Source organism: Odocoileus virginianus, chromosome 10 (genome assembly GCF_023699985.2).
Source record: "Odocoileus virginianus isolate 20LAN1187 ecotype Illinois chromosome 10, Ovbor_1.2, whole genome shotgun sequence".
Lineage (NCBI taxonomy): Eukaryota > Metazoa > Chordata > Mammalia > Artiodactyla > Cervidae > Odocoileus > Odocoileus virginianus.
In genome coordinates, this window is record NC_069683.1 from 22,778,462 (window position 1) to 22,800,728 (window position 22,267).

At 40.3% G+C, this 22,267-nt stretch overlaps 1 protein-coding gene across 4 annotated transcripts in view; it reads right to left on the reverse strand.

The window, feature by feature from the left end:
• The window catches only part of TRIM44 (tripartite motif containing 44), a 110,089-nt gene that overhangs the window by 40,505 nt on the left and 47,317 nt on the right, over positions 1-22,267 (reverse strand). The window contains exons 4-6 of one of the 4 annotated variants that reach the window (XM_070473179.1): positions 14,368-14,387; positions 5,521-5,605; positions 1,816-5,022 (exon numbers count right to left, since the gene is read on the reverse strand). The exons of 1 other annotated variant lie outside the window; for it this stretch is intronic. In XM_070473179.1, the coding sequence (XP_070329280.1) occupies positions 4,927-5,022; positions 5,521-5,605; positions 14,368-14,387 (201 nt within the window). In that variant the 3' untranslated portion in view covers positions 1,816-4,926. Of the gene's footprint in view, positions 1-1,815; positions 5,023-5,520; positions 5,606-14,367; positions 14,388-22,267 lie in introns of those variants that run through there. 2 more of the 4 variants (XM_020904968.2, XM_020904969.2) reach the window with 2 other exon arrangements.

Sequence of the window (22,267 nt, forward strand, 5' to 3'; positions counted from 1 at the left end):
ATTAGGGCCGTGATCGTTATTATCTAAGGAATAGCCGAGGGCTCATGAGCCCTAGTCAGTCATTTTCCAAGCCTGGAACATGGCTAAGTATTGCTTGTGTATTCAATTAGCGAATAGTTTAACAGACCTGCTATGTCTTCTACTGAGATGAAGAAAAACCAGGTACAGCTGCCACCGTTCAGAAACTCACAGGCTGCTGGCGGATAACAAAAGCAGATTCGCAAATAACGGCTGAAGGTAAATGCCCTGCACGAGGTGACAGGCTGAGGATATGATCCAGTGAGTCTAAGGTTTTCCTGTTCCAAACCAGAGTTCTCTCCACAACTTTGAAAACAGGTTTTGCATAGCGATTTATCTATTCAAATTAATTGTGTGCCTATCACTTTCCAGACACTGAGAGAACAGCAGTGAAAAAGACAAAGCTTTTGCCCTCATGACATCTGCTTCCAGTGGGCGGAAAAATAAGTTACATATATAATCCATTTTCATGTAGTGACAAGTATAGCAGAAAGCCAAAGCAGGTAAGGAAGCAAGGAAGGTCCAAAGAGGCAACATTTCAGCTGAGGCCTAGATAATGAGAGGGAATGAGCCGTGTGAAGATCTGAGGAGGAACACCCAGGCAGAAGGGAACCCACGCACGAAGGCCCTGAAGTGAAGGACCGTCCCTTCCATCTGAAGGACAGTGAGAGAGCTGTGTGGCTGCGGCGGGCACGGGGGTGAACAGCAGGCGTGAGGATGGCGGAACCCCCTCCTGCGTGACTTTACAGGTCCTCTTCCTCCAGGTGATTCTGAAGCAAACTCCAGACATGATATATTTCATCCTGGAGCATTCTAAATAGTTAGATGACTTCCTTTGTCTCCTAAAAGAACATTTCAGTATCTACATGAAGAATGGATTGGGCGGGGGCGGGGGCGGGGGTTGGTTACACTGAGGGGAAAGATGAGTAACAGTGGCCGTAAGGGAATGACAGCAGAATGCCTGGAGAGAAATTACATGGCCTGGACCAGTATGGAGAGTGGGCGGAGGAGAGGAGTCCTTGGATCTGATGTATAGATGAGGGTAAATCTGACAAAATTTACTGATTAATTGGATGTGGAATGTGAAGAAGAGAGAGATACTGAGTATTACTCTTAGGTTATTGGCTTGAGACATGATGATGCCATCTAAAGGAGAAGTCAAGGGTAGAACACGCTGGGGAGGGAGGAGAGAAGCAAGAGCGATGTTTTGAACAAAAGCAGCTGTGAGGGCAAAGGCAGGGGAGAGAGAACAAGAAGGCCTTACTGCAAGTCCTGACTCTTGCCGCTTCTGGTGCTAGCTGGGCGACCCTGAACGGATCACTTCCTCATCACTTTCTCATCGAGGTAACGTGGGGGTAAGCAAAACTACATCTCAGGTTTGTTTGAATAAGGAAACAAGATGTCTATGTTGTTGTCACCAAGTCGAGTCCAACTCTTTCGTGACCCTGTGGACTACAGCCCACCAGGCTCCTTGTCTATGGAGTATTCTGGGCAAGAATACTGGAGTGGGTTGCCATTTCCTTCTTCAGGGGGTCTTCCCAGGCCAGGAAGCAAACCCACATCTCCTGTCCAGCAGGTGGATTCTTTACCACTGAGCCACCTGTGTATACCATGTAAATTGTAAAGGTACTGAATCAAAGGTGAACTGCTTGTTTCTTTTGTTACTTCTGATAAATGCTTATTTAAATAATTCATATATGAACCTCAGGTTATGTCTTAAATAGTATTATGAAAAGACTTAACTTTATGTCATTTTGCTTGTTTAATGCTTATACTTATGAAGGGCACAGAGCATCATTTACATTTCTTATGTGTATTTATTATATACTATTATGCACATATGTTCTCTCACTTAATCGTTAATACAGACAGAATGGGTGCTCTATGGCTCCCAAACGACTGATGAGAAAATTGACGGACAGAGAAGTTCTATCAAAGACCTGACATCATAGCCTCACGGCCTTCCTCTCTTTAAGTCAGAATACTGCAATCCTGGTGTATAATCCACGTGGTATTAGAGCCGGGTCATACTGGGGAAATTTCTGACACAGAATACTGAGCACCTCCCTGATCACTGGATTAAAAAAAAAAACAAAAACAAAACAAAACACCAAACAGGACAACTCCTTAGACGCAGCATGTAACAGTTTGAAAGATACTTCTATACATATAAATTTTCTCGGTTCCCTCAACTTGTTATTAAGCATGGCACTATCATATGACAAAAGGATACACTCACTTTATACACTGACCTAAAACTGGAAAAAGGGCACTTTTCTATATTGCTCTGTATTTAGTAACATCCCTTGTCATTGTCTGTTTCAGTCATTCACTCAACCAATATCTGAGAGTCTACTCTGTACTACATAACAAGCTGGGTGCTTGGGATATGTAGGAATTACAACTTTTTTACTGTTACAGAGTGAAAGGAATTATGTTATTAAGACCAGAAGAACAAAAAACTGATGTATGATAGATAAGTTATTTTTGAAAGGAATCATGGACATCCGAGTTTCATTTTCATGCCAATTAAAAAAATTCCCAGTGGCCTTCTCCAGACTTTCTTTTCCCAGGATGGTGTATCAGTTTCCATTATTTGAACCTCTGATAGCTACACTCCCATTTGTATTGGACATATATTAATAATAGTAGAGAAATGGTTCAGAAGACCTAGTTTTTTAAAAACACAAGAGTTCAGCCTGAGAGATGTGGGCTCTTTCTACATTGTCTTACGTTTCTTATGCCCTCTGTCTAGATGGCAATTCAGCAGCAACAGTTCTTAACATCTAGTGGACGGTGAGCCACAGTCCTCCAGTTGAGGAACACTGTTGCTAAAGGGTATTTATGTGATAGGGGATAAAAGATCCTCATGGTCAAGAAGTTTGGGAATGCTGGGTTAAACAAAGTAAGTAAGTCTTACTATTTATAGGAGTGCTCAAAGCCTTTATTATGCCATTGGAACTTCAAGAGCTGGGTAAATAAGCAGCATTTGCCAGACTTATTGGACCCTAGAACCCTAGTTTAAAAGACTAAGTCAACAACTCAGATAATCAGTGTTCAGTCTAATACACTTGGAAGCCCAGGATTGGGGGATTCCCATTTATAACTGCACGTGATGAGCATCTTTTTAGTAAGGTGCTGATTCTTTAAGACTGGAGAGAGTTGAACAGAGAATAGATGTATGGCTCTGAAATGGGGAGGAGAGATCAATTGCTATAAGGTAAGCACCATGCAAAAAGGAACTGTTTGGGCTTTTGATTTCTATGACAGTTTCAACATCTAGCACTGCCTGGCACATAACAGACATTGGATATAATTTATTTTAATAAATGGATAAGTGGAATGAAACCTACAGAAATAAAAAGGTTATGTAAATTCAGAATGAGTGACTACGTTGTTTTTCTGTCTTCAATGATTTCGATTTCCATATCTAGACTCCTAGACAGTGTTTAATTTATTTTCTTAGAACAAAAGACTGAGAATTATTCCAACTGCCTTTTGCATCATGACCCTGCAACAATCTAATAAGAAAGGTTACACTGCTTTTTGTAGATGAACGCACTTTAATGAGATCTCCTTGAAGTAATCCCGCTTCCATTATGCAGACAAAATTAGATTTTCCAGCATAATTATTATGTCAGTCGAGCGCCCAAATTTTGATATTAATTGTTTCATTTGCAAAGGCAACATCAACTTACTAGTTTGTCAAACCTCTGAAAAACTGAAGGGAAGCTCATAGTTTTAAGTAGTGATTATCAATCTATGTCTCTCTTGTATTCTATCTTTTACACATTTTCCTACTAGCCAGAAGGACTGGGAAAGTTTTAGTTCTTGTAATAGGTTTTAAGAGAAGAACTAATGGCTTTTTTTAAGATGTGTTTTTAAATTACATACCATTTACATTCTTCAGTCTTTGAGATTTTAGACTATAAGCTCTTTGAGGGCTATGTGGACCATGAATGTTTTGTTGAAAACTATATTTTGCACACCAAAGAACAATGCCTGGAACAATGTGCTATAAGTACTACATGAACACCATGTTTCTCCTTTCACTGAGACTCACTGTTTTAAAGTAAAATCTTTCTTTCTCCCTTCCCCACATTTTCTCTGTCTCCACACCCCCCCACCGCCAACTCTATTTGTTTCTCTCTCATATCATGTATGTGCATTACACACACATACTCTGGAATACAGGGAGGTCTTGCTATACACTATGGCAGTTTTCCCATGAAAAATACATGAAGCATGGAAGTTTGGTGAAAATCTATCATTAGAGGAGTTTTGGACAATTACTTTGCATTGTGCAATGTCACCTCCTCGTCCAAGCCTTAACCTGCCCTGAGTCACAGAATAAGTCTGGAAGAACTCCTGACTCACACTTAAAGTCATCTGATCTGAGCTGATCTGTGACACAGGGCTAATCTGTGAACCACAAGTCTGACAGATCTCAAACCCATGACAGGACATTCTCCAGCACTGCTTATCTAGTAATTTTTATTTTTTAGCTTATCTTTCTTCTACTAGAAAAAAATACTTTCCTTTTTATTGTAAACTGTTTGTATCTCTTTAAGCCTGATTTTACTCTAGACTGGGACCATGACATCCCCATAGAGTACTATAGGTTTTACTTTAAAAACACAAATTAATAGGATAATAGGATTCAGTACATTGCTTTACTAGCGCTGTGACCTTGGATAAAGCACTGAACATGTGTAAGTCTGATATGAGAATAATAACAGCACCATTGTCCCAGGCTGTTGTAAGGATTAAATGAGATAGATGATCCATGTGAAATGTTTAGCTCACGTTCATTATTGCAGTCTCTGAGGAGTTGATAGATGACTAGCCATGATGATCAATGACCTTAACAAGTTCATCACCTCTGTAAGTCTTCTTTTTATTTTCTTTCTAATAAGCCACTCTCCCGGATTCCATCCACAGAAGCTGAAGCTCACAATGGGTATGCCTTGTGGGTCTTGTTTTATCTCCAGGCATGAATTCCTCCTGCAGAGTTTAGATAGCATTTCTGGATTGCTGCTGGTTGGGTGATGTCATTTAGGGCAGTCATTTATCTGGCCCCCTGCATTTCTTTCTTACAGCCTATATAACTTCCTTTTTCCTTATTTGGTACTTAATGAGTCTTGATTGGCTGGGGACTCGACCCTTCATTTTCATTTATCAAAAATTCCTAACCAGAAGGGATGAGTGCTGAATTCCAGGGGCATGCTGAGCTGGGGCGTCTGTGCCTGGCCTTTTTTATCTGTGCAGCTTGCTGGTAATTGCTAAGTTTCCCCTCCTGAAACAATTATCCCCCCATTTCTCTCCCCACCTCCACCCCACCCCCAAGTTAATTATCAGTTCTGGAATTAAACTGCTTGCCTCTCCTGCCGTTGTCATGACAACAGCTGGCCTGCACCTGCCGCTGGGTGAGCAGTGGCTCTTTCAGAAGAGGCGACGGCAGTTGCTGGCGCCGCAAAAGCCAGGGAGTAAACTAACGTTTACCTGTCTGGGGAGAGAAGTTTCTGTCCATTCCACCGTAGGCAGTTTCCTGGCAAGTTCCACCTCGACTTCTGCCTCACATAAACTGCTGTTGGCATTCAATAAAGAAAAGGGAAACAACATTTTCTGATAAAAATGCCAAATCCCCCATGGCTTGTCACCATTCCATCCATTAACTTTACTTATTGCTAGCCAAGATGTTGGAAGATACGAATCTTCCATCTCCTGAGAATGAGAGTATAGGGTGCAGGTAAAAAGCACAGAATTTTAAGCCTGACAGATTTGGGTTCTAATCCTTTCTAACTGTGTGACCATGGCCTAAGAACTTCCTGTAATATCAATTTCTTCATCTGTGAAAAGGGGATGGGAATAACTAAATTTAACAGTTTTTTTTTTTTAAAGCTTTGAAATAATATATGTAGGTCTGACTCCTATTTTAGGTACACACATAAGCAGGTATCACTATGACAGCTGCTTAGGTGCTAATCCTGAACATCCCTGAAAGTCAGGGCAAAGTTGGCAGCTAGGTGGGTTTTAACTGGTCCTTGTCTGAGTGGCAGTACCTGAGAAGTAGGATAAAACGGTACACTGCCCCACAGCATCTGAACCGATGCATCTAGCAGCCAGGGACAGCTGAGAAATGCTTCTTTGCCTACCTTCTCTGTAATTCTGTCAGCTCCTCCCTGTCTCTACTGTTTTTCTCACGCTCAGTCTCACTTTCCTTTAAATAGAATTGATAGAACCAGGGGGGGAAGGAGACATGTACTCACCAAGGAAACAAAACACTTTTCTGTTTTACAACCACATTACAACCTACAGGGAACAATTGGTAGTGGTGCTAAGGAGTGCGGGAATGAGGCATTTATGTAAGGAAGTCTTTTTCTTTCCTAACACCCCTGCTTCTGGCTAAAGAAGTTTTTTGTTCTTTTTTTTTTTCAATGAACTTACAACCACTCACAGGCCCCAGGTCCAAATAGGACAGGCACAAGAGTACTGTTCCTTGGCAAAGACATCACCGTTTAGGATACCCCAGTCTTAGCTCAGCCTTTGGCCACCTCCTTCAGGTTCTGAAGTTTCCTCATTGTAGTTCTCATTTTAAAGAAACCTGCACACAGTGACTCCAAAACTTGATACCATCTTGAAAAGAAAAATCCCCACACAAAAAACACACCAGCGTCTGCTCCCAGCATCTGGTACAGACACCTGCTGTGGGTTTCTGGGTAACGTGCTGAATGCAGTTCAACCATATAGAGCCTACAGAGAAAGGAAGGCTCCTTGGAAGTTACTGGGGAAAGGGAATTATCCACCTCTCGCCTGCCTCTCACTGAGAGGCAGTAGGAAGCTGCTAGGGACCAGCAGGTTTCTCCTCAAATGAAAAAGACACCACTAATGACATGTGGCTGCGGCTGCCAGGGATGAGGAGGGGGCAGAACCAAGGACATCAGATTTACTTATTCTTCAAAGGCAGACTGGAGTTTTGTGACTCGTTAACATCTGTCACTGCCTTAGTGCCAGTCCAAAATGTTTATGAAGACTACACAAGGAAGAAGAGAATTAGGCTCCAACCAGACTATTCAGCACTGGATCTAAATCAGGGATACCTGTGACATCAATTTAGTTCTTTGACTAGCTTCTAAGAAACATCTAGAGTCTTAAATCTGTTTGGAAAATGCTAGTGCTTTAGTATTCCTTATCTGCATTAATTAAGAAGGAACCAGGTACCTACTCTCCAAATTTGGCTTTAAGTTAGAGGAAGGTGGGAGCTGTCAAAACAGGTATAAGTAAGATAAAAACAAACAATTTCCTTTTACAACTATATCTCAGTTGCTTTTCTATATAAAAGGAGAAACCCAAAAGGAGAATACTTTTAATGCTTCATAAACTACTTGTCCTTTCAGTATAGCTTAAGATGTGCGATTTGATGGGAACACCGAGGCACAGAAAAAGCAAACAATTTACACATAACAACTCATGAACTATGACTACAGGAGGAGACCCATACGATTCAAAAGTCCATCCATTTCTTCTATGAATAGGGAGGGCACTGCTGTAGTCAAGAGGCAAAGCCAACAGGAAGTGGTATAAACCATGTGGTGCCTCAAATGGCACATAAGACCCTGGACAAGGGAGAATCAGCCACCCTTTTGTCCCATCTCCTGCCTCAGGCCAGTCATGCAGTTACTCACCCTTCCCCACACAGTACAAGAGTTTACATCCCTCTGAGCCTTCAGAAATGCTGATCTCTGTGCTTGCATGGCCTTCCTACCCTGTCTGTCTAGAAAAGCTAATCCCTACACCCGTCCTTCAAAGCCAGCACAAACGCTATTTTTTTTTTTATTCTCTATTTGGAGTTAGTTGTACCTGATTCTACATCCAACATATTTATTGTAGAGAATCATTGTACTGTAGTGGTCAAGAGCCCGCAGTCTCAAATCAGAGTACTTGAATACTGGCTCTACCGCTTTTCAGCTGAGTGACCTTGTTAGTGTACATAGAACCTTTCTGCAAGTCGGTTTTCTCATTCAGATGAGAAATGAAGATAATGTATTAACCACTTATTAGGACTGCTATGAGAAATTTAAAAAAAATGTTTAAAGTACTTTCTGATACATTGGAAAAGACCCTGATGCTGGGAAAGACTGAAGGCAGAAGGAGGAGGGGCAGCAGCGGATGAGACGGTTGAACAGCATCACTGACATCACTGTTATTCAGTCGCTAACTCGTGTCGGACTCTTTGCAACCCCTTGGACTGCAGCACTGCAGTCAGGGTCCTCTGTCCTCCCCTGTGTCCCAGAGTTTGCTCAAATTCACGTTCATTTAGTTAGTGATGCCATTCAACCATCTCATCCTCTGTCGTCCCCTTCTCCTCCAGTCTTCAATCTTTCCCAGCATCAACAACATAGTTGGCATTCAATAAATGCTCTTTTTATAATAATTATAATTACTATATTGCCCTTACATGTGAAATTAAAATTGTTTACTTAGTTCTCTCTTTTGAACTAGACTTTGAGATCTTCAAATACAGAGCCAAAGTCTTTCTTCATCATCGTATCTCTGAGGCCTAGCATGGGGCCTGGCAACAGAATAGACAATTGAAAATGTTTCTGAACAAATGAATGAAAAAATTCCTCTGCAATTTTACTTGCTAAAGAGATAAGGGAACAGAGCTCCTAAAAGTGAATGTTATTCTGATGAGCTCTGAGGTCAAACATATAAACGAGGTAAGTCTGCCAAGCATCATAACTATGCACTGGATGGCAAACCAAAGTTGATTTAGCATAAAACCACACTATGAAAAGTGACATCCAGGTCTCTTCCTCCTGAGCCTTTTTTTGTTAGCATTATTAAGCCAAAAAAGGCAGGCTGCTCCAAGCTAGTATTGCTACTGTGAGGTAGGTAGAATAAGCTAGAGTCACCTTGGCTGAGTCTTCCAGCTGTGAATGGATTCTCTGGTTATTGGCAATATGCACAAAATAAAATAAAGCTGTGACTCTCACAGGCAAATATACAAAAATCAATTACTTTAGGAAGCAGGCTTGCTTTTATTAAAGACAGGCAGGACAATGCATTGCATGGCTTCATCCTTCATCTGGGTGAGGAGAGGATAAACAACTCACATCAGCAGAGGAAAACAATGTCAGCTCAGGCTCCATAAGCGGGAAATGTGACAGCAAAGACACTCTCTGTGCTGAAGACCAAGTTAGATGTTAGAGCCCCACGTGTGGATAATAGGCAATCCTGACAGTTCCACTCCATGTCACAATTATCAAAGCCATTTTCTTTGGCTTCCACTTAGGTCTTCTTAAATGAAGACAATGTAAATACCAAACCACAAATTTACCATCAGAGGATAAAAGATACCTAAGTGTATCACTGACTTAGTGCCCTCTTATCTCTACAAAAAAGTAATTAGGAAGAGAAACGCCAGACCTGAGGACAGGCATATGGTTGTTATTTTACGGCATGGGGAAAATATATAGAACCAAGAAAATTTTTAAAGAAACAAAATTGAGAAATATAGGGGAAAAAAATTCTACCAAATTACAGAATCCATAATCTGCTATAAGCAGATTCTTTTCATTTCACATTTGATATATGACCGCACTCCTGCACACACTATATTCCCAAAAACTGGGGGCAGAGTACAGCAAAGAAGGGCTAGTATTTACAGGAAAATAAAACCCAGCTACACAGAGACAAAGAGGTTAAATGACTTGCCCAAGGTCACACAGTCAGTCCCCCAAGAATAGAAGGAAGGTCTGCTGACTCTCCTTGAGCTCCTACTTCCTCAGAACGACTGCTTGTTGGATCACAGAATCAGCATGGTCAGATTCACACTGATCTCAGCGGGAGCTCTTTGCCTGAATAAGAGCCAGCTCTGAAGATGAAAAATTCTACAGAAATCCTCATATGGCTGTTACTATTTAAAAAGCCATTTTCCTTTTAGTTAAAAAAAAAAAATCAGAGAAAATCTCAATAGCAAATGAAAACTTAATATTGATCTTGCTACTTTCTCCTCAGAACACACGAGTTTAAGGGTCCTTCCCTCTCTGACTTCCTCCCACTACACAACGGCTTTCAAGGCAGCAGCGCCTATTGCCGCCTCCTCTCCTTGAATATATATTACTTCTCAGCAGGCTCCAGCAGGAGTAGAGAAGGAGCCAATCTGTGAGGGAGCAAACACAAGATCTCCCATAATAGCATAGAGAAGACAGAAAATTGCTGCCAAAAGTGTAAATTGCTTTTTTTTCTTTGGCTAGAAAAAAAAAAATCACTCTGGGCTTTAAAGATACCCTCTTAAAAGGTGATTCCACGGTGGTTAATATCCATGTTCTACATATTAGGACTTCTGTTCCTTCACTCCCTCCAAGAATCCTTGTCGTCTGTATAACTGGATCATGGATTTGAAGAGGGACTACCAAGAATGGCAGCTGATTCTGCAGGGTCAAAGGAAGGCTTGGCTGCCTGCTCCCAAGGGAGTCTAAAAGCACCCCTTTTACAGCTGACCCTCAGGGCACATTGTATGAGGACGAGATGAAGAAATAGCCCCTTAAAGTGACAGAGGCTAAGGAGAGGAAAAGTAGCCTGCAGAAAACAGAGGCCAACATTTGAATGCCAATGCAAGTAAGAATTCCCAGGTTAGAGGAATGAGATCAAAGTGATCACTCTGACAAGTGAGTGTGAATCCTCATGCCTTTCATTCAGGGTTACTGAGAGAAGTGGGCTGGCCCCTGGGATATAGTCCGCATCATGGATGAGGGCGTGGGCTCTGAAACCAGACTAGATTTAAATCCTATCTCTGCTTCTACTAGCTGTGTGATCCAGGGCAAGTTAATCTTTCTGCGTGTTCATTTCCTCTCTTTTACAAGTGGGGCAATAGCTCCATCATAAGCCTTACATGAGGGTTAAGAGAGAGTATATAAAAAACACTTGTGCACAGTAAAACTTCAAAAAATGGTATCTTTGATCATCATTGTTGTTAACTAGCAGGAAAAGTACACAATAGAATTCAGAACAAGGAACAGACATGACCAAAAGCACAATACTTGGCCACCTCTAATCTAACCAGCTTGGGAAGTCAAAAGTGAAAAGAAAAAAGAAGGCTGGAGACTCTAGCTGGCAGGAATGGAGGAAAATATAGATCGATTTCAGACAAATATGTTTCAAAAGGACAGGGTATTTCCTTTGTTCCGACCACCATAGAGAGTGGTTGGAATCCAACCTCCCTGGACTTCTGTGCAGAGAGGGGAAGGAGCTGTGTGGTAAGAATACTAGCAAAGGAGACACAGGTGTGAGACTCCCGAGCAGACCTGGAACACAGCGTCTCCAGATTCATGTCTCTTCCGTCCCCTGTGCGGCGAGACCCACACTTCCTTCTGTCTTCCTCACACATCAAACTCTCATTTTGCACTGTCAGCAATACAGAAGCCTTTGGAACAAAACTCTGGCTTACTGAGATGGTAAAGCGTATATCATAAATGTGAGAAATTTCAGATCAAAGGCAATCTGCCCTGAGGTGTTAATTGGAATAAATTGAGCCAAATGGTAGTTCAACACAAACTGAATGGAACCAGGTAGGAATTTAAAGGGTAAAAGGAAAATTTGACTCCTCTTTCTGCCATACTGAAACACGCTTTTTTCAAGTGCTCATTTCACCAAATAAGTCCCGGTCCAACAGATCCCTACTGACATCCATGGCAGGCAGCTTGGCTTGAGGGAGAAAGCTTGATATCTTGGTTGCTAGTAAAGAAACCCTATTTGTTGTTGTTTAGTTGCTAACTTGTGTCTGACTCTTTTGAGACCCCATGGACTGCTGCCTGCCAGGCTCCTCTGTCCTGGAATTCTCTAGGCAAGAATACTGGAATGGGTTGCCATTCCCTCCTTCAAGGATCTTCTGGACCCAGAGATCACACTCACATCTCCTACATTGGCAGGTGGATTCTTTAGCACTGAGCCACGAGGGAAGCCCAGAGAAACTCTAAACACTTCACCACTATCTTGTCAAAATGACAGGAAGGAATCTGCAATTAACTCTGAAGCCAGTATCTCATACTGTATCTCTGAAGGGAGTTAATCTCTTCATTAGGTCCCTTCATAAGGTCAACATGACTCTGGCATGTGGTCATAAAGACAAGATGAACATGTCCATCCTAACCAGGTGCTCACAAGACAGAAACGCCATTTCTATATGCAGAATATGTACACTACATAGACTGAAGTGTTTTCTTTATATTGGTCTTGCTTGAATCCTCTCTCTGGGGAAGAAAATGTCTACGACTCTGCTTTGTCTGAATTTTAAGGAGCCAGAGCTAGTTTTGAGAGAAGAGGTGGAGTTTGTCTAAACCAAAGGTTTACAGATAATCTGATGAGTTTGTCTAAACCAGAGGTCTGTGTAAAATGGTGAAAACTTGGTCAATAACTAGAGAAGATGTTGATATAGGCTCCCAACATCACGAGCCTGATCTTACTAGTCTCCCAGGCTCTGAAACACCTCCCATCCACTTCCCATTCTGCATGCAGATGAGCATGCAGACGAGACTTCCAAAATGCAAATCTACTCAGGTTAATTCATGTTTTAAGTTATTTAATGCCCTCCCACTTCAGGAGGCCTATAAGGGCCCTCCGTGAGCTGGACTCTGCTTTCTGTCCTCCACTCCTGTCTTGTCTAGAGCCATTACCCAAGTTGTTCCCTGTCCCTGTAACAGCCCTGTCTCTGCCTCTCCTCTGACTGCCTCCTCATCCTTCAGACCTCCGTTTACAGAAAGCCTTTTCTGGTTAGCCTCCCCTTATTCTCCAAGACTGTCTCAGGAGCCCTTCCTAAAGCAGACTGACCTTCACTTAATCGCAGCACTGCCTCCACACTGCAAGTGCCTGGTCATGTGCCTGCCTCCTACTAGACTCAGGACTCGCGAGGGCAGGGACCATGTCTGTTAGTTTCCACACCTGCCCAGTGTGTAGCACAGGGCCTGACACACAGTAGGGTCATGAGAAAAAGAGGGAGAGAGGAAGGAAGGAAAGAAATGAACCACCACACAAAGCGAGCCTGTTCCTGAGGATGGCTGGAGGATGGGATCTGAAGGGATCCCCTGAAGCTCTCTGAGTTTAAAGCGGGGGCGCCTGTACCATTAGCCTCAGAGGACAAGGAATGAGATTTAGGCTGAGAACTACAGTCCCAAGGAAGGAAGCAGCAGAAGATACAGATGTGGGATAACATCTGGCACCAAGACGGGCTCAGGATGTGTGGAGGGAGAAAGGAAAAAGAAGGAACTGTATTTGTAAACAAAAGCAAAGAAGGAGCAAATCCTGGCTCCAGTAAGGTAACCTTGGGCAACTCATTTAGCTTCTTTCAATGAGAGGCTTGCATTAGATGAGTGATTTTCAAACTGAGTCCTCAGGAACCCTGGGTTTTTGCAGCAGCCCCTCGGGGTCTATTGTAAGGAATAGAGAAGTTTCACCAGTAGATGTGGCCCCAACTTTAACCAGACAAAAAATGTTTTGTATACACTCTACCCAAGGCCCATCTGAAAAAAAAGCTGTTTCTACTAAAACTGAAGTTTGAATAGCAGTGGCCTGGATGATCTTTCTGACAACTCCCAGCCTTAACAGTCCTGGATCCTATGTGACAGAGGGGGCCCATCTGGACATTGCATTTTACTTTGTACAAATGCCCCTTGATTGTGTTCACAGCAGAGTTACAGCATTGCCTAGAGCCTGTTCTCGCTGCTGGGCAGAAAGAAGCGAAGGTCAGTAAACCAAAGTCCAGGTTTACTAAGAAGCAGAGGCAATGGAAAAAATGCACTTTTAAATCTCAGGTGATGAAACAACAGCACAAAGAAGCATTTTTTTCTTCCTAAACAAAGTGTTGTATACCTATGACCTTGAGTTCCCTGTGTAGCTGTCTTGAGTCAGACACAAGGTTATAGGTCAGAAATAAAGAATATTGGATCCAGAGTCCATTAAAATTTTTTTTTAAAAAACCAATCCCATTCTAATCAAGAAAGAACAGTGCAAAAGTTTATCTATTCAGCCCACCTGATACCTAATTACCATTTAAATATAGTACCTACTGGTCTTAACAAGGTATTCGGAATGTGTTACAGAATAAAGCAGAGTTACTGTCATTGTATACTTTAAAGCTTATCTTTATCTGAAGGTTACAGACAGGAAATGGCATAGATGGGGGGGAGATGGGAATCTTACAAAATAAGATCTGCAAAGCCCCTGGCTTAAGATGGAGATCCCTTATCTGTGCTGCTCCTTGGCTGGCATATTTCATGGGGCCTTCAAAGGCCACAAATGTCGCTCTACTTCAATTCTGAGAACACATAAGCAACAGTAATGTGATCTTACCCGGGTCCTTCCTCGTCGCCCTGAAAGAAACAGAAAGAAACAACATAAGAAATCAGGATCAGTAGAGACTGATGGAGATGTTTTTGTTTTCCCTCTTCTCTCCCAATCTAAAAGCAAAGCTTGTACATTTATTACAACAGAGACAAGCTAGCCGACATCTAAGTGCTAAGACAAGGGCTAATATAATCCTATGTTCAAACTGCCCAGCAGAGATGAACTAATAATTTGCCCTTGCAAGCAGAGAAGTGAATGCATAGACCTAGGAGGCCTAAATAATAGCCTTGCCCTTTATTTGTATGGCTGGCAGTATTTAGTTTTGAGCAAAGTGAGAGCCCAAAATAGCAGCGGGTCTCCGGCAAAAGCTGACCAGCTCCAAAAGCATCAAGCTGTTCCCCTCAAAGGCTGACTTCAGTCTCGGCCTAGCATCTTTTCCCTCCAAACATGAATACAGAAGCTTTAAAAGAGAGCACGCTATGCAAAAGGCTCTAAACTGGGACTCGGGAAACTGGAATTCTAGTCCAAGTTCCGTTATTTATTAGCTATGAGCCCTTGGGCAAGCCAGTTAATTGATCTGGACCTCGATCTTCTTTGTAAAAGGACAGTTCTGGCATTTGATGAGCCACACCATTCTCCAAACAATGACATTTCTCTACTTCTCATCCACCCTTCACAAAAGCGATGTGTGATGGTGATTTTTCCAGGTACTGTATTCTGTGAGCCTAACTTTATCAGTGATCACAGTAGATTTCTTTGAGCCTCTTTTTGTGACCAAACAAGATTTTTCAAATGACACTCAAGCCTTCTCCAAGGGACCTCACTTATCCTTTTGGTGACAGTATCTTTGATGTCCTCCTCTTTAGTCATTCAGGATTGGTTTCAATAGAGACTGTATCTCTTAGCTGGAGATAACTCCCCGGGAACTTATTTGATTAATGGATAGATTGACTGATTGATCCTATAGGTATAAAGGAGAATGAGCTCTGGAGTCAGACACTTGGTTCAAATCTTGACTCTATTACTTGCTTGCTGTCCTGCCCTGGTCAAATTATTTTGCCTTTCTTAACTTCAATTTTCTAATTAGTAACATAGGGGTAAAAACTCTCCTTATAATATAGGGTAAGCATGAAATTAAGTGAAATAATGTGTACAAATGTCAAGCACAGTGCCTAAGACACAGAATGCACTTAATAAAGGTTATTATCAATATCACTAACAATTCAGTATGATTCATTAAGAAGCTCTTACCTGAGGGCACTGAAGATAACAGACAAAAAACTCCTCATGATCTATCCTAGGAGCTCCCATTCTCCCATATCCTAGGAGAGGGGAACTAGATAGAAAGTGAACTGTGCCTAAATGTCTTAAGGGTGCTACCAAAGACATACACGGAATGCTCGGAGAGTCAGAAGAAAAGTGATAAACACAGCCTCTCCTGGAGAAGGGGAGAAGGCTCCACAGATAGCGTGGCATTTATAACTGCCCCTTGGGGAATAAGAAGGATTTTCCCAGGTTGAGAACAGAAGATAAACAGGGAGGGCACTGGAATAGCAAGAGCAAAGCCACCGCAGTTTATAAAATGCAGGTTTAAGGAGTTTTGAGTTCTGTGAAACTAGAAAATGGGGATGTGTATGTGCATGTCTTGGGCAGGAGATGTGGGGGTGGCAGTGGTGTGGGTGGGCTGGGAACGCAACAGAGGTAACGGGAGACCGCCAGGGCACAAGCCTCCCAAGGACACCTGCGGCCAGAAAGGTGTCTCAACAGGTTATGCACTGGAGGATGGATAAAAGAGAACATTTTTAGAAGACTGTTAAGAATCTGCACTATTGCTGAGGGTGCTAATCAACTAATGAAAAGCAGGGCAAGTGGTGGAAGGAGGGTATGGAGTGATGGAAACCTTCTCTTGTCGTTTGTTTGACTGGCATGTCTTATGGGAACTATAATCTAGTGAAAAAATCCATATAATTTAAATTTAATATGAGCTACATAACTACCAATGACATATTTAAACCTCAATACAATTTTCAATTATCTTTGGGTGTTAAAACATAATTATCTAGGAGAACTGTAAGGAAAAAAGTATCCAAACGTCCTTCCATGATTCAGAGGAAATCTTCACAATCACCTATCTTAGTATAATGGTTAAGAGACAGGCTTTCTAAGTTAGAGAAACATGGCTTTGAATTCTGGTTCATCAACTCCAACAGTGATGATTTTGGCAATTTACTTAACTTTTCCAAGGTTCAGTTTCCTCATCTGCACATGGAAATCCTAATTCTGACCTTACAGGGTGGCTGCATGGATTCATTAAATGAAAAAATGTGTATAAAACATTAAGCAAGTGTCTAGCATAAGTGCTCAACAAATGGTGGTCATTATTGTACTTCTCTGAAATGTTATTTGATAACATTTCTAGGGATAGTGCGAAAGAACAGAGAAGATGGGCTTTGCTTTCATTCATCCATTTCTGCTGCCTATAGGTAAGTGATTTTTTTTAAAAACAATAATCACTATCAAAAAGCATGGGAAAAACAGGGTGAGAGTTTCACTTTTGAAGAAATGAACAAATGAATGCAAGAACAAATGCACATACATATAAGGCAATTTTGAAGGGGTCAGCAGACATTCAGAGGATTAGCAATCTTGCGAGTAAAAGGTGAGCCCATTCTCTCCCTACTACTTGAAATGCACATTCCTGTTCTGAGAGCTAATTCCCATCCTTAAAGGCCAAGCCTCACTCGGAAAATTTTCCTCAATAGCAGACTGAGTGGTACAAATGAACTTATTTACAGAACAGAAAAAGACTCACAGACATAGAAAGCAAACTTATGATTGCCAAATGGTAAGGGGTGGGGAGGCATAAATTAGAAGTTTGGAATTAACAGATACATACTTGCATACATGCTAAGTTGCTTCAGTAGTGTCTGATTCTTTGAGACCTATGGACCACAGTCTGCCCAGGCTTCCCTTTCCAAGGGATTTGCCAGGCAATAATACTGGAGTGGGTTGTCATTTCCTACTCCAGGAACAGATATATACTATTATATATAAAATAGATTAAAAAATAAGGATTGACTGTATAGCACAGGGAATGGTATTGAATATCTTATAATAATGTATAATGGAAAAGAATCTGGAAAAGAATATATATATATAAACATATATGTGTGTATATATATCAAAGTGATTCAGTTATATAAATATATCAAATTTATATATATATAAGTGTGATATATTTGTATAACTGAATCACTTTGACATACACCTGAAACTAATGCAACATTGTAAATTAACTATACTTCAATTTAAAAATGGTATAAAAAAACTACATAAAAAAAGGATTCTACATTCAACTTTCTTCAAATGTTTTCCTCCTCACTTAAAAAGAGACTGAAACTGGACCTTATAAGTGAAACAGTATGAGTATGGTTTATGCCAGAAATAGGACATTCCACTCCAAAGAGCAAACTCATACTCTCAAAGAAAAGGCCTTAACTTGGAATCAAATAAATATACTGGCTATATATTCTGCTGGCTATATATTATACTGGCAAATAATTTGCTGGCTTTAGAATAATCTTCATGGAAAAAAAAGCAAATAGCACTTGGGTGCGTAGGACACCTAGAGATGTTTTTATTAGCTTTATCGGGGTATAATTTTTAATACCATAAAATTAACTGCTTTAAGTTTATGTAAACAACCTTAAGTAAATTTAGAGTTAAGCAACTATTATTACAAACTTGCATAAAAACTACATACACACACACAAGCACAAAGACATGAAATTATCTTTTTCCCTTCTTAATTTCCTTAAAAACAGTTTTAAGCTAAAATTATAGCTGTCTTGCAGTGTTTATAACATATATAAATTATATACATATGACAACTAAAACATAAAGGATATGGAAAGAGGGTCAATTGACCTATATAGTTTCAAGCTATCTACACTTTATGTAAAAGTTAATTTTATGTAGACTGAAAATTTAAGGATATATACTATAATCCTTACAGAAACCACTAAAAAATAATGCAAAATAATAGGGCTAGAAGGCCAATGGATATATTACAATGGGATTCAAGGAAATGTTTCAAAAATCCAAAAGAAAGCAAGAAAACACAATGAGAAGAACAAAAACAGAAAACAAACCATACAAGGGTAGACCTAAATTTAACCATATTAATAATAACATCAAATGTTAATGGATATTACACTTTAATTAAAAGACAGTGATTACCAGAATGGATAAATTACTAAGACCCAGCTACATGTTATCTATAAGAGACATCAGTTAAGAATACAGACAGATTGAAAGCAAATGAATGGAAAAATATAAACCACAAAAACAGTAAGCATAACACTAGACTGGCTTTACTAACATTAGATAAAACAGATATTAAGACAGAGCATTAATAGAGAAAAAGGGAATGTTCATAATGATTAAAGGACTGGTTCATTAGGAAGATGTAAAAATCATAAATACGTATTTGCTTAGTGATAGAGCTTCAAAATATCTGAAGAACAGCTGACAGAATTAAAGAAATAGATAATCCCTAATCATACTTGAAATGTAACATCCCTCTCTCAGCAGTTGATAGAAGTAGACATAAAAATAAGTAAAAACATAAATTATCTGAACTCCTAAGTGCTATTTAAAGACCACCACACTTCAAACTACAGAATACATATTCCTTTTAGGTGTGCATATGCTTTCAACAAGAAAGACCATATGACAGGTCATAAAACAAGCCTCAGTAAGTGTTAGATGACTGAACTCATTCAGAATAGGTTCTCTTTGACAATGAAACTAAACTAGAAATAACAAGGTATGTAGGAAAATACCCTATATTTAGAAACTAAACAATATACTCCTAAATAATCAATGAACAAAAAGAAGAAATCACATGGTAAATGAAAAAATATTTCAAACTGAATGATAAAGAAACCACAACATGACCAAATTGTATGATTCAACAGTGATTAGAGGAAAATGTATTGATCTAAAAATTTACATAAAAGAAGAAAGTAGTAAAATCCACAATCTATGAAGACAGAAAAAAGAATAAGGTAAACTCAAAATGAGTAGGAAAAAAGCAGATGTAAACAAAATAGAAAACAAAGAGTAAAATTAGCAAATCCAAAAGTCAGTTCTTTAAAAAGACTAACAAAATTAATAAAATATAAGATAGACTGATCAAGGGTAAAAGAGGGAAAATCAAAAATTATCAGGATCAGAAATGAAAGATGGGTTATTATTCTAGAGACTGCTGCTGCTGCTGCTAAGTTGCTTCAGTTGTGTCTGACTCTGTACAACCCCATAGACGGCAGCCCACCAGGCTCCTCCATCCCTGGAGACTACAGACAATTAAAAAATATAAGAAAATATATGAACAACTTTACACTAAAAACTAAAGCAACTTAGGTGAAAATGACAAATTCCTTGAAAATTAAAACCAGTTTTAACATTTCAAATCAATGTAAGATGAAAAAATTTGAATAGGTCTATATCAAAAAAATTAAATTGGCTATCAAAAACCTTCACATAAAGAAACTCTACGACAGATGCTTTTGCTTATAAGTTCTACCAAATATTTAAGGAAGAAATAACACCAATCTTACAAAAACTCTTCCAGAAAATAGATGAGGAGGAAACAACTTCTCAGGTTGTTATCTGAGGCCAGCACTATCCTAATACCAAAGCCTGACAATGACATTATAAAAATATAAATTAACAAATAAATCTCCCTCTCTGAAGGGGGCTTCCCTGGTGGCTCAGATAGTAAAGAATCTGCTTGCAATGCAGGAGATCTAGGTTCAATCCTTGGGTCAGGAAGATCCCCTGGAGAAAGGAATGGCTGCCCACTCCAATATTCTTGCCTAGAGAATCCCATGGGCAGAGGAACCCGGTGGGCTACAGTCCACGGGGTCACAAAGAGTTGGACATGACTGAGAGACTAACGCTTTCACTGCACATCTCTCTCTGAACACAGACATAAAAATCTTCAACAAAATATTAATGAATTGAACTCAGATAATACAAAATGATCAGGTGGGAGTTTATCTCAGGATTGCAAGGTTTAGTATTGTAATGCAAGATTCAACATTGTAAAATTAACCAAAGTAATCAGCCATCACACCAGAATAATGGAAGAAATTCACTTAATAATTTCAGTGGATATAAAAGAAAAATCTTACTTCTAACCATGTTCATCTGAATTATTGTTTCCCATGTCTAATGTCATTTCTCTTTGATTTCAAGATTTGTTCTTTGTCCTAAGTTTTTGGAAGTTTGATTTTGGTGAGTCTAGGCATGGATTTCTTAGGTTTATCTCACTTGGGTTCATTCAGTTTCTTAAATCTCTGGGTTTATACTTTTTCAACCAAATTTTAGAAATTCCTTTTCCTCCCCTTGTGGGACAAGTGACATGTATGTCAGAGCTTTCTTTATTGTCCCACAGATCTCTGAGATTCAATTCAATTATTTTTCAATCTTTTTTCTTGGTCATTCAGACTGAGGGTCTATTGATGTGTCTTCAAATTAACTGATTCTTTCCTCTGTCATTTCCCATTTGCCATTGAGCCAGTCCAGTGAATTTTTCATGTCTGTCATTGTATTTTTCAGCTTTAAAATTTCATTTGATCCTTCTTTGTGTCTTTTATTAATATTTCCTTCCTGAGATTTTAAAATATTTCTCATTTGTTTCCAGCATTTGTTACTGCTTACTGAGACTTTAAAGTTCTGGTCTGATAATCCCTAGTACTGTGTCTTCCTGGTGTGGCCATCTCCTGATTTTCTTTCTCATTAGAATTGAGATTTCATTGGTTCTTGGTATAATGAGTAACTGTGGACTATATCCTAGCCATTATAAGCTCCGGTTACTAATTATATCCTCTATTCTAGAAGGCTGTCAACCTATTTAGGTTCAGAACACATTTCCTACATCACTTTTATGGCTTATGGTTCACATGTCATCTGAGTTTATAAAACTTCTGCGGTGCCATTCTGGTCACCTCCTTCAGATGACAGAGCTCCAGTCTATGGTCTCCATTGGTGCTAGCTCGGGAGGAGGAGGGGAACCAACTCAACACTACCAAGTAAAGGAGGAAGGTATGATTCCACCCGCTGAGTCAGCTGGGGAGGGGCATTGCCTAGTTAATGCAGGGCGGGAGGGAGGCATTAAAGCCCCATCTACAGTGCCCAAGGGGAGGGGTGATATGAAAGTGAAAGTGTTAGTCGCTCAGTTGAGACCCTCTGGACTATAGCCTGCCAGGCTTCTCTGCCCATGGAATTCTCCAGGCAAGAATACTGGAGGAGGTTGCCATTCCCTTCTCCAGGGGATGTTTCTGACCCAGGGATCGAACCCAGGTCTTCTGCACTGCAGACGTACTCTTCATTTGAACCACCAGAGAACCCCGCAGGGGACGGTTTGCTAGTCCCTTCCTCTTGTTGCAGAGGAGAGGGAGAAATCGGAGTCCCATCTTCAGGCTCCATAGGAGGTAGGCGTCACTTAGTTACTGTGAGGGGAAGGTACAAACTTTTACCTAAAGACTCCATGGAGGAAAATGACACCCCATTACTATAGGTGAGGGTGTAAAACAGGTTTTCCCTCACTGGCTCCACTACTGTGGTGTCAGTTCAGGATGGGAAGGGATGCAGTTTTTTTTGGCACAGTATTAGGGATTATCAGACCAGAATTTTACAGTCACTATTATAAACACCGTGCCCATTCATCCAGAATAGGCAGAAATGATTAAAGGGTTTCTCTTCAGCTGAACTGCCCTTTTCCAAGTCCTTTGGCTAGAGAGTCGGTTTTCTCTTGGAGATGTTCTTCTAGTCTGTGCTCATTAGTGTTTCTAGCTTGCAGGACACCCAGGCCAGGATATATATATAGGAAGCAAGAACC